Source organism: Drosophila rhopaloa, unplaced genomic scaffold (assembly GCF_018152115.1).
Source record: "Drosophila rhopaloa isolate 14029-0021.01 unplaced genomic scaffold, ASM1815211v1 contig_190, whole genome shotgun sequence".
NCBI lineage: Eukaryota > Metazoa > Arthropoda > Insecta > Diptera > Drosophilidae > Drosophila > Drosophila rhopaloa.
In genome coordinates, this window is record NW_025335073.1 from 2,986,160 (window position 1) to 2,999,014 (window position 12,855).

General features: G+C 37.6%; 1 protein-coding gene across 2 annotated transcripts in view; it reads right to left on the reverse strand.

The window, feature by feature from the left end:
• Positions 1-12,855, reverse strand: part of LOC108041495 (unconventional myosin-VIIa) — a 1,185,777-nt gene that overhangs the window by 134,653 nt on the left and 1,038,269 nt on the right. For both annotated transcript variants that reach the window (XM_044459306.1, XM_044459307.1), the window contains exon 11: positions 339-451. In XM_044459306.1, the coding sequence (XP_044315241.1) occupies positions 339-451 (113 nt within the window). The remainder of the gene's footprint in view (positions 1-338; positions 452-12,855) is intronic.

Sequence of the window (12,855 nt, forward strand, 5' to 3'; positions counted from 1 at the left end):
TGCAGACACAAATTCCCTTCAGAAGTGACATTTGCACCTATATGTAAATCACAATATTCTGGAGCTAAAAAGGTCTATAAATACCTAAAAGTAACGATTGCTTTAACGAAGCACAAAATTCAAAGTGCTAAATCTCTCCTTTAAATGAGTTTCAAGATATTTTATACCCCGGATAAGAAACTTGCACTATGGATGATCGAAGGATCATAAATCGGAAAAGAAAGTTTAATACTCCAAATTTTTCAGTAGTATTTGCTTACACATTCATTTTCTCTTGCAGCTTTTAAATGTATCTTCTTTTAATAATTTAACTGTTTACACTTAAAAATTATACTTACCTCTCACAATCTGCTAGAGCATTTGTCTGGACATTGGCAAGTTGCTCAAACATTTTATCACGCTTTTTCATTTCTTCATCTACGCGTCTCATTTCTCTTAATGCTGTTGCCACCTATAATGGAAAAGTAAATAATTTATAAAACGGTTGTTTTTAAAACCAGGAATCACGCAAAATAGTCTCTCAGTTTTAAAACTATTATTTTAAAACTTTACAAAAGTCGTCATTATATTGTAGTTAGTATATATATATTGAATGTATTTTACATGGGTGTCATTCGTGGGCGCAGAACGATAATTAAATACTAGAAGAAGAGAAATTTGCATTCCAGAAGAGTCGAAAATTGACGAGGTCGCCAAAACAATGTGTTACAGACGAAGGATAGACGGCGCAAGTGTTTGAACTAGATGAAGAACCAAAGCCATATACTGCAATACAGCACGAGGATTATCAAACGCCTAAATTATACCAAGATGTCAGACCTACGACGAGAAAACCAACAATTTCACTAACAGAGGGAACGATATTTTTTTAATGCAGAATTATTATATAAAACATTTTTTATGGGTAGGTATTAAAATAAAAAAATAAATTGATGAGCGAGCAGACCGCCATATCATGCGTAAGGTCCGTCAAAACCCCCAAATTTCGACCAGAAACCTTGCTAAGGATTTGGAAGAAGAGTGTGGCACGGTCGTTTCACATGAAATCGTACACCAACTAATTCTGCGGAACAAATATTCTTCAAAAGTTGCACGTAAGAAGCCGCTGCTTTCAAAAATAAATGTAAAAAAGCGCATAACTTTTGCTGTCAACATGCGATGAAAATTAGATGAATTACTGATGAAAATGTGGTGAAATACTGATAACTCACTCTTTAATCAGTAATTTATTGCATTTTTATCAGTAAATGCTGATTAAAGAGTGATGAATTACTGATTAAAAAGTGATGAATTACTGATTAAATAAGTGAAATTACTGATTAAAATGTCATGAATTTTTCACTGATTAACTCCTAGGACATGCCAATGTTAAATTCATCGCTATTTTGTTTGAAATTTTATCAGTTAATCATCAGTAGTAATGCATTTTTGGTGATGATTCATCGATTAAATGGTGATGAACGGAACTGCAGGGTTAGTAATATCTATACATACATAAGCGCTGACCGCTCTGCTGCCCGCTTTGCTGTCGGCCCCGCAGCGAGTTCTTTAGTAATAATCCATAATGTTTAAGAACAAACGACATTTAATAAAGATATATTAATCCAGAAGGTTTATGCTTTAACTACATCTTGACTGCATTGGAGGCTCTATGGATAATGTGCAAGTTAACTAAAATCAACCGAACAGCGTGAATGACCGACTGTCCGAAGGCCATGCACCGGCCAAATCGCTGATACAGCCTTTGGCCGGATGCTCGTGCATAGCCGGCAAACACAGCACTTATGCGTGGACGCTATGAGTCCCCAATTTCTGTTAGCTTTAAGTCAAGAATTCATGTTTAGTTCTCATTTGACATTCGCTGAACAAAGAGCTTGCGCTCCATTTGATTTAACTCCGGCAAACCGCCGTTAACTTTTTATCACTGCAAACTGTCTCTAGGCCAGCAGATTAAGGAGAGTAGTCACCCTCCCATCCTAAACTACCTAAATCAACATTTGGGGATCACCGCCCAACTGGCCACCAACACCAATTGGAATACCGTCGATTAGACACTCCAGCAGAAGAGGCAATAAATACTGGAGGCTGTCTATTAATCGTTGTAACACTCAACTACGTAGCTGCATCAGGAGGAATCTTTTCAATACAGTTTGGTTAACTCGTGCGGCTGCTCCTCCCGCCGCCAACCATCAATAATCTGAGCAGCAACCATATATGTGTGGGGCAGTCTTGTAACGGTTCTCCAACCTCCTCTCCACAGCCTGGTGACATAGCGCAATCAGCCAAAGTCGCCCCTCCCGCAGCCATAAGCCAGTGGTCAGCAATTCAGCAGCGGGGCAGCATTGTTCCCCCTCATTTTCTACTCCATTGCGACGGCGTGTGCAGCCGAGCTACCCCTCCCGCGCCGCGCACACTTAAAAATATAATTTGCATAAGGAAACAACAACAAAAAGCTGGAAAACCTGACTGAATAAAGATTGAATTATGGGCCGTGGGGCGCTTTTATTTACGAATATAACTTTTCGCATGGGCTACAGCGCAAAAATCACAAGCCTAGCTTGATTTTTATACCCTTGCAGAGGGTATTATAATTTTGGTCAGAAGTTTGTAACGCAGTGAAGGAGACGTTTCCGACCCTATAAAGTATATATATTCTTGATCAGGATCAATAGGGGAGTCGATATAGCCATGTCCGTCTGTCCGTCTGTCCGTCCGTCCGTCTGTCCGTCTGTCCGTCTGTCCGTCTGTTTCAATACCGTTTGCGAGCTCAGTTTAAAAGCTAGCGATCTGAAACTTTCACACTCGTCCTAAAACAAGTGTATGCAGATCAAGTTTGAAAACCGCCCCGATCGGATGTCTATATCCTATAGCTCCCATAGGAACAATCGGATATAACTTGCAAGAATGGAAGATATTTCGCGCAGTGTAAAAGCTATTGACATAAATCTTTCCAAATCTTATTTTTTATGCGTACCTTGATCAGAGTAAAAGCGCGTGACGATCGGACGTCTATATCCTATAGCTCCCATAGGAACAAAAGGGTAAAATCGGTTAAAATTTAATGATTTTTAAGATATTTCACGCAGTATACAAGCTATTGACATGAATCTTTCCAAATCTTATTTTTTTTGCATACATTGATCAAGGTGAAAGCGCGTGCCGATCGGACGTCTATATCCTATAGCTCCCATAGGAACAATAGGGTGAAATCGGTCCAAATTTGATGATTATCAGAATATTTCGCGCAGTGTGTAAGCTACTAACATAAAATTTTCCAATTCTTATTTATTTACGCATATCTTGATTAGGGTAAAAGCGCTTGCCGCTCGGAAGTCTATATCTTAAAGGAGATAGGAAAAATTGTTAAAGGCTGCGAAAGTATCCCTTTTTTTCTATTTGTATTTGACATTTTTGCAGTATAAAAGCAATTGACTTGAAACGATGCAAATCTAGTTTACTTATGTAGAAGGTGTGTTCAAAAAGTAAGGTGACTTTTCAAATTTCGCGGGCAACATATTTTCGATTATCGATTTTTTTGTTTTGTTATATTGGTACACTCTTCCCTAACATCTGTACCAAGTTTCAATGGAACATCCTCTTTTGTTTGGTTGTGAGAGGCGTAAAGTTACAAGTTATTTTGCGAGCTCGGCGATTTTTTGCTATCGAAAAATATGGATCAAAGGATTTGCATCAAATTTTGTGTAAAAAATAAAATTAAGTGCTCTGAAACACTTGAAATGTTGACAGTGGCATACGGTGAAACTGTTCTGAGTAAAAAAAATGTGTACAAGTGGTACAAACTCTTCCAAGATGGCCGGGAAGATGCCAATGACCAGCCTCGCTCTGGACGCCAAAGCACGTCAACAACTGATGAAAACGTTCAAGCAGTGACGAAAATTGTTTTGGAAAATCGTCGAATCACTATCAGAGAAGTTGCTGAAGATGTCGGTATATCGCTTGGCTCGTGCCATGAAATTTTTTCAAACGTTTTGGGTATGAGTCGTGTGTCAGCGAAGTTTGTTCCGAAATTGCTGAATTTTGACCGAAAGAACCGTCGCATGAGCATCGCTCAAGAGCTGTTGAATGACGTCAACGACGACCCAGATTTACTCAAAAGGGTCATAACTGGTGACGAATCATGGGTATATGGTTATGATATCGAAACCAAAGCCCAATCGTCCCAATGGAAGAGCCCAGGCGAGCCAAGACCGAAAAAAGCAAAAAATCGCCGAGCTCGCAAAATAACTTGTAACTTTACGCCTCTCACAACCAAACAAAAGAGGATGTTCCATTGAAACTTGGTACAGATGTTAGGGAAGAGTGTACCAATATAACAAAACAAAAAAATCGATAATCGAAAATATGTTGCCCGCGAAATTTGAAAAGTCACCTTACTTTTTGAACACACCTCGTATACCTTATTCCTTTCGCTACTTTTTCACTTTTAGCAATTTCGTCAAAGTCTGCAAGGGTATTAAAACTTCGGCTTGCCGAAGTTAGCTTCCGTCCTCGTTTAAAATAAAGTCTTAGCAATTCAAACAATAAACAAGATAATAATTTCTCCCAAGCGATTACCAACGAGAAAAAAATGTTCCCGTAAGATTTCCAGGGACCACTGATAAGCGCATCTGCGAGAAAATAAAAAATAAATCCGAAATCCTATGCGATAACCGGCACCGGTTCCGCTCTCGTCTTTTGGATCTTCTTCGGATTAAGCCCAATGGTATTCCTGGGTGAGTGCTTAGGTGCTGCGCTAGGGCCCTGTGCAAAACCTCTTCACAAATTGTTTACCATATCTCTAGAATCTTCCCAAATTCCAAATATTTAAAAATAATCATTTGTTATTCCTTCTTACAAAATAGGTAACAAGTTAGAGGCCAGTTACTACAGAGCTATATCTAAGTTGTCAGCTATTCACAAGCTTTTTAAAAAAATCATTACTCATCATTTACAACACCTTTGTGGATCAATTATTTATCCGTGTCAATACGGATTTATTTACTTAGATCAAAAGAATCCTAATGTCACTAAAACTTTATTTATTTAGCTAGTCCGTCCGATTCTGGAAGAAAATCAGTACAAAACGAGGACGGAAGCTAGCTTCAGCAAGCCGAAGTTTTAATACCCTTGCAGACTTTGCCAAAATTTCTAAAACTGAAAAAGTAGCGAAAGGAATAAGGTATTCATAAATAAACTAGATTTGCATCGTTTGATTTCAATTGGTTTTATACTGCAAAAATGTCATATAAAAATAGAACAAAAGGGATACTTTCGCAGCCTTTAACAATTTTTCCTATGGAAGCTATAAGATATAGACGTCCGAACGGCAAGCACTTTTATCCTAATCAAGATATGCGTAAATAAATAAGACTTAGAAAAATATATATATCAGTAGTTTACACACTGCGCGAAAAATTCTGAAAATCATCAAATTTGGATCGATTTCACCCTATTGTTCCTATGGGAGCTATAGGATATAGACGTCGGATCGTCACGCGCTTTTACCCTAATCAAGGTATGCATAAAAAAATACGATTTGGAGAGATTCATGTCAATAGCTTATATACTGCGCGAAATCTCCTAAAATTCATTAAATTTTAACCGATTTTACCCTATTGTTCCTATGGGAGCTATAGGATATAGACGTCCGATCGCCAAGCGTTTTTACCCTGATCAAGGTATGCATAAAAAAATAAGATTTGAAAAGAATTATGTTAATAGCTTTTACACTGCGCGAAATATCTTCCATTCTTGCACGTTATATCCGATTGTTCCTATGGGAGCTTTTCAAACTTGATCTGCGTACACATGTTTTAGGATGACTGTGAAAGTTTCAGATCGCTAGCTTTTAAACTGAGCTCGCAAACGGTATTGAAACAGACGGACAGACGGACGGACGGACAGACGGACATGGCTATATCGAATCCTCTATTGATTCTGATCATGAATATATATACTTTATGTGGTCGAAAACGTCTCCTTCACGGCGTTACAAACTTCTGACCAAAATTATAATACCCTCTGCAAGGGTATAAAAAAGTTCTTCTCTTTTGCTTTACGGCGCCTAAACTGGGATGCAAATTTTAACTTACCTTCTATTCAAGTAGACTACTGTTGATTAATTTACCCTCCCTTACCAGCAAAATGCAGGTTATAACTCTAATATATATAATAATTGTAATCTGTGGTAGGCAGCGTATTGATTACAAGACAAGAAATTCAGCATGATAGATTGGAGATTTAAGGAAGATGAACCAGTATATATAAAAAATATATAGAAGTCCTCATAGCCAAAAAGTTAAAATTCAAGCAGAAGTACAAAAACTAATTAATAACAAAATAGCCAAACCATAAGTATCTGCTTATAACAGACCACTCTTGTTAGTGCCAAAGAAGTCACTTCCAAATTCCGACAAGGAAAAATGGCGATTAGTAATTGACTATCAGAGTCAGATTAATAAAAAACTGTTGGCCGATAAATTTGCACTCCCTAGAATTGATGATATTTTAGATCAACTAATTAGATCAAAATATTTTTCATGTCTTGACTTAAAGTCAGGTTTTTCAAAACAAATTAGAAATAAGAAAGGAAGAAAATTTCGGCAAGCCGAAGTTTATCTACCCTTCCAGTTATTAAAAATCATCTACATTTCGATTTCTATGCCTATATTACTAAAAACAATGAAGAAATGTCGACTTTGCGCTGCACTTTGCCATCGTTACTTTGGCAGCTATATGATATTGTTGTCCGATTTTGAAACTAAAAGCGTAATTCTGATATAGTAAATATAGTTATTTGATAAACACCAAAACAGCGTAATAAAATATTTTTTTTTAATTTTTATTTTTTTTTAATTTTTTTTTATATTTTTGTGGGAGCTATATGAGATAGACGTCCGACATTGATTTAATTAAAACGGTTTAAACGGACGGACGGGCGGACATGGCTAGATCGACTCTCCTGGTGATGCTCATCAAGAATATATATACTTAATAGGGTCGGAAATGTCTCTTTCTCTGCGTTGCAAACTTTTGACTGAAAGGGTATAAAAAGTTCACGAGTTATAATATCTATTTCAACAAGCAATGGTTCATATCGCTTCACGCGATTACACTTCGGCTTAAAAATAGCCCCAAATTCCATTCAGAGATTAATAACTATATGCTTAAAAACTTAACTGATATTTTTGCCTTCGAACATCTTGAATCGGCGCTAATGAACCCAACAAATACCCAGATTTCAGCAAAGAATTTGTCATAATTACAGATGCTAGTAAGCAAACGTCTGGAGTAGTTTCAACTAAAAGCAAAAATGGACTCGAACTCCCAGTGTCATACGCATGAAGATCATTTGCAAAGGGTGTTTGGAAAAACTAATAATTTGCTAAAGCATAAATATAGAAGCATTTTATAATATAGCAGATTGCGCTAAGGAAAGTAAATATAGATTGGAATTAGCATCTAAAAGACTTAGGATAATACAAAAAATTTTGAAATATATGAAAGGAAAGTAAGAATTATAAAGTTATCCTTGGGAGATAAAGTTTTACTATTAAAAACGAGTCAAGTCATACTATAAGTTAGACTTTAAATGTACTGGTCCGTATACAGTAACGGAAATAGGAGAAACAAGCCGTTCATAAATATAAGTTACAAATTCTTATTTTATATTCACTTTACTTTTCTTGTTCGAGTATGGCCATAAATAGGATACTATAACTATAACTATAATTATATAATAACAAAAATATTAAAAAATATTAATATTTTCTAGTTCGATAAAATTAGCTAGAAAAATATCTTCGTATATTTATGTATACACATGATATGATATACACATATCGAATGCACACTGTATTCAATCTTATGCAAACATAATATTACAAACACATTGAAGCACTAGCCCACAATATCCCTAAAGATTATAAAATGAAAGACCGATTTTTAAGGGGATACGGCCACAGCCCAAACCGTAAGAGCAAGAGCAGCCACATTTTTTCACAGTATTGGGGGCGTGGGCGCCCACTAAGATCCGATATGTCCCCCCAGTGGCCCCAAACAGCTCCAACATCCATTATTCTGAGCAAAAAAAAGTTGATGTATTTAAGCTTAACTTCTAAAGTGGTTGGAAATTCGATATTTGGTTTTTTCCGAATTTTAGGTTTTGAAAAGGCCTAGTTAGAAATCTAAAAGAAATTTTGATATCCCCCATAATTTGGGGGCTACATTTAAAATTAACTTTTCGATTTAAAAAATCTAAACCGCTGCTCCGATCAAGATGATTTTTCGCTCAATAGTTATTCTATGGCCCAAATGCTTAAGTTTAATTTTTCAAGTTTTTAACATTTTTAAGTATTTTTTTATGTATTTTTAACGAATTTATTTAGATTTTCTAAGTCATTGCGTTGTATTTTGCGGGAGCCTGTCGAGAGAACGAAACCCAGAAGCCAAGAGAGCGACGGCCGAGAGAGCAACAGCCAAGAAAACTGATGAGGGGGAGGGGTAGTGCTGCAGGGAAAGGGGGGGGAAAGAGGCAATTTAAGTTAAATTTGTTTAGGATTTTAAAAACTTAAACTGCTGCTCCGATCAATATGATTTTCGATCAATAGTCAGTCCTGTGGATCAAATGCTTAGGTTTTATTTTTCATTTTGTAGCAGAAGTAAGAGCCTTATTTAATTTCCACCATGGAAGAAAATAGAAAATTACCACAAATTCTGTAAGCAAAGCCAAAATGTTTCCAAGTTAAATATTAATCTTAAGATTCGAACTTTTGACCAAATACGTATGTACATATGTATATTTGGATATGTTTTGATTTGCTTATATGTACAATACATGTACATACATACAATGTGTGTATGTTTCTATTCGAAAGTAGATAATGTGCTTAAATACAAATAAAATGATTTATTATACCCGTTTATCGATTAAATGTGGAAACTGAAAATAATACGTTACTTTGCTGTTTTTGTATTGGATGCCAATCTTTTACTGTGTGTAAAAAGGTTTTCGTTTCATTCAAAACAAGAAATTTGAAAACAACAAATTACCATATTTACAAACAAGTATACATATTTGTGCGCAAATTAAAATTGCATTGATAACATTGTAACTGATAAAAAGTATACAAGCTCACGACTTTTACTTGGATCACTTTCATTTATTATATAGCTCTGCCAGTATCCTTCTGATACTCTCTCTTGAAGGATCTTCTACAAAGGTTGTTTACACAAAGGTTTTCAAAAAACGCCCAAATAAGAAATAAGAAAGTCCTGACAACCCAATTTCCTAACTCTAAACTAATATTAAGCGAACGAGCAAAAAGTCGTATACAATACAGTTTTACAAAGCGTTGGGGCTGAGATGGGTGAAATATTTTTTTTGGATGCACCTGGAGGGACAGGTAAAACCTTCTTGACAAACTTATTGTTGGCATTTGATGGTTTAGAAGTCTCCTATAAATCGGTCGACTCTGTTCATGATGCTGATAATGCTGTTCATTACCCTATTGAATTTTTAAATTCTTTGAATCCTCCAGGAATTCCTCAGCATAATCTGTCTCTTAGGATTGGAGCACCCGTAATGTTATTGCGAAATTTAAGTCCCCCAAAGTTATGCAATGGGACACGATTGCAGATAAAAGGTCTTCATAAGAATGTAATCGAAGCAACAGTATTTACGGGGTGCGCGAAGGGGGAAACAGTGTTTATACCCAGGATCCCATTAATACCATCCAGTCTGCCGTTTAAGTTTAAAAGGCTACAATTCCCTCTAAAAGTTTGCTTTGCAATAACTATAAATAAATCGCAGGGGCAGACTTTGAAGCTGGCTGGACTAGATCTTAGAGAAGATTGCTTCTCTCATGGACAATTTTATGTCACATGCTCTAGAGTTAGCTCTGCCAGTAGCCTTATTATTCTCGCTCCTGAAGGATCTTCTAAAAATATAGTTTACACAGAGGTTTTAAAGTAATCATATTAATTAACATTATTAAACCTAGAAAGTTTCAGTGGAATAGGTCTAATTAGAGTTACCACATTAAAAAAAACGCACCAATTTCTCTACCTCAGGGGTGGTGTGGAAATGGGAAAGTCTTGACAACCGTACTCAAAACTAATTTTAAGCGAACGAAGTCGCGCCGGGTACAGCTAGTTTAAATATAAATCCAAGTCCCAAGCAGTTCCTCAAGTGCGTGGAAATATGACCACAGTTGAGAGTAATGGGCCTGGACAGTGCTGAGTCGGCATGTCTGTCATGCGCGACCGCTCTTTCGCAACATAATACCTCCTCTCTGCGGCGGCGACTCTTCGTCGTCACTAACTTATATCTATAGTATATATACATAAGCGCTGACCGCTCTGCTGCCCGCTTCGTTGTCGGCGCAGCTGCGAGTTCTTTAGTAATAATCATATATGTAAAAGAACAAACGACATTCATTTAAATTATTTCAAACCAGAACATTGATTTTTAAAATATATCTTGGCTGCATTAGAGGCTCAATGGATTATGTTACACAAGGACATAACAGACAAGCAGATTCAAGAATTCAAAGTGAGAGTTCTGAGCAAAAAACAAGCGTTCGTTATATGGTTAACAGAAGTAGCAGCTACAAGGAGCGGTCCCCACGGACGAGATACATACTTTAAGGGAGACTGGACTCCGTGTTAAGAGGAGCTCTATGTTAAGAAGCGCGGGAACTTCGTTAGCAAGGACCCATTGGATCTACAGTACAAGCAAACGTTATGAAGAAACTTAGGTCAAGAAGTACGCTGTCGGTATAGACCGAGGACACATGGATAACATTCTCAAAACCCTGTTTCCGCCCCATTCGATCCGGAACACTTCGATTGGTTCAACTAGGATGAACTAACCAATATAATAGGTATCATAAAGAATAGAACAACACCAGGACCTCCCAATTTCCCGATCGAAGCTCTTGAAGAATACCTGATGCGGCTAATATACAGCTATGTACAGAATCGTAAAATGATTTGTCTGACAAAAGTAAGCGAAATGCCTGAAAACGCTGTCATGGCTTACAGATGGCTACCGAAAAAACCGAGCTACTACTAGTCACCACAAAACAAATACCCCTGAAGATGAACTTAAGGCTCAGCAAGACAATTATTCGGACACAGAATTCCATAAAGTACCTTTGAGTTAGTCTGGACTCAAAATTAAACTTTGGACCGAAAATTAATTAGAGACAACAGGGTCCTTTTGTTAGACTTATGACCTTTTTCTATAAAACTTCCTGTGAACAAGATGTGAAGGTGAATCGAGTTTCACAAATTATTTTATTAATAGAACTTTTAGCAAGCAACGGCGAAACAATACTATCCAGGTGAAATCTGTTAATTAATATTCGGTTTGACGATTTATTAGAGACTAAACGAAAAAATGCTGCACGCAGGTAGAACAATAACTTAAAGAAGAGACACAAAAGAACGCACCGTTACTTTCGTGCAAAAAACCAAAGAAGAATAAGATATAAATTTTAACAAAAGTAATTTTATTATATTTTAATTGATTTATTGATAACCCGTTTGGGCAGCTTGAGCTCTGTTTAGAAACTAAAAGTACAATTCAAAAAGAGACTGCAGCTCGCCACTCCATCGTCTGGCTAAGATGCTGATGCCGCACTTTTGGGCAGCCGCTGCTGGCGCTTGCATGGGCCGGAACGGATTTTGCCGGCTGGATTCCCGCTTACGCGTGCATCCGGTGCTGGCCCAAGATCGATGACCGTAGTCGGGTTAACTCCTCCCAGTTTTAAGTAAAGGCCGCCCTCGGTCTTTCCAAGTATGTCTGCCAGCAGCTTGCTCCGGTTCTTCTTATCATTTCGGCGACGGATAAGGAGGAGGAGGGCAGAGCATCCTAATAGTAGGGCAGTGGTAGCCCCACAGCTGAAGACGGAGCCATAGGTAATTTGGCCCCCCAGATCGCCGATTCGCTGCAGATTGCGCTGACTTAACTCGTGCAGAAACGGTAGACTGAGGAGTTGGTGGTGCTCAGTAATGTTGATTCTAGCCATGGCTGGCACTGCCGGTGTTTTCCTCAGAACTGATTGATGTATGGGGTACCATTCAAGCTTATTTGGTCGTCGAAGGTTACAAGGAACGTGCCGGCAATGTTTTGATGAGTACTGCCGCCTGTTATGTTTGCAGCAGCGTCGTTGATGATTAGCATGCCTTCGTCCACCATAACCACGGGCTGGAGATGGCTGGATTTTGTGTCGCAGTGAGCGAGAGCACCGGTCACCAGCTGTTGAGCGCATGTTGAACTCTCCAAAGTTTTGCAGAAGGTTGTTCCTACGGCTATGTCGCCAGAATTCGCCAGACGGCCAGAATTCGCTCCCCGCAGTCGGCTATAGTGTTGTGTTGATCTAAATCTAATATTACGTTATTGTGCTGAACGGGATAAATCATTAATTTTTTGCAAACTACTTTCGGTTTTGGGAACTTAAATAGTATTTTGAAATATTTTTACTTTAGACACCGCCAGCACATCAGCCACACTGACATTTGAAAGGTGAACACCTTTCGTTATCTCTCTCACATCAATGTTATTTAAAATAACCGGACTCAACAGATTTACTGTGGCTAGAGCTATGAATGTTATTAAGTTTTCCAATTCACTTATTACTGCTCTATTTTATGCAAGAACTGTCTCGTACAGGTGGTCGGAGTCTGACTTGCTAATGGAATTTACTTGCTGGGACAGAAGATTAAATTGAGTTTGAATCTTGCTATTTATGTCTATCTGATTATTTTCAGCCTGTATTAACTGCAATTGTCTGAATTTTATTTGTTCCCAGTCTTTAAAGTCTGGAGTCCCTGCTATTACCTTTAATGCGG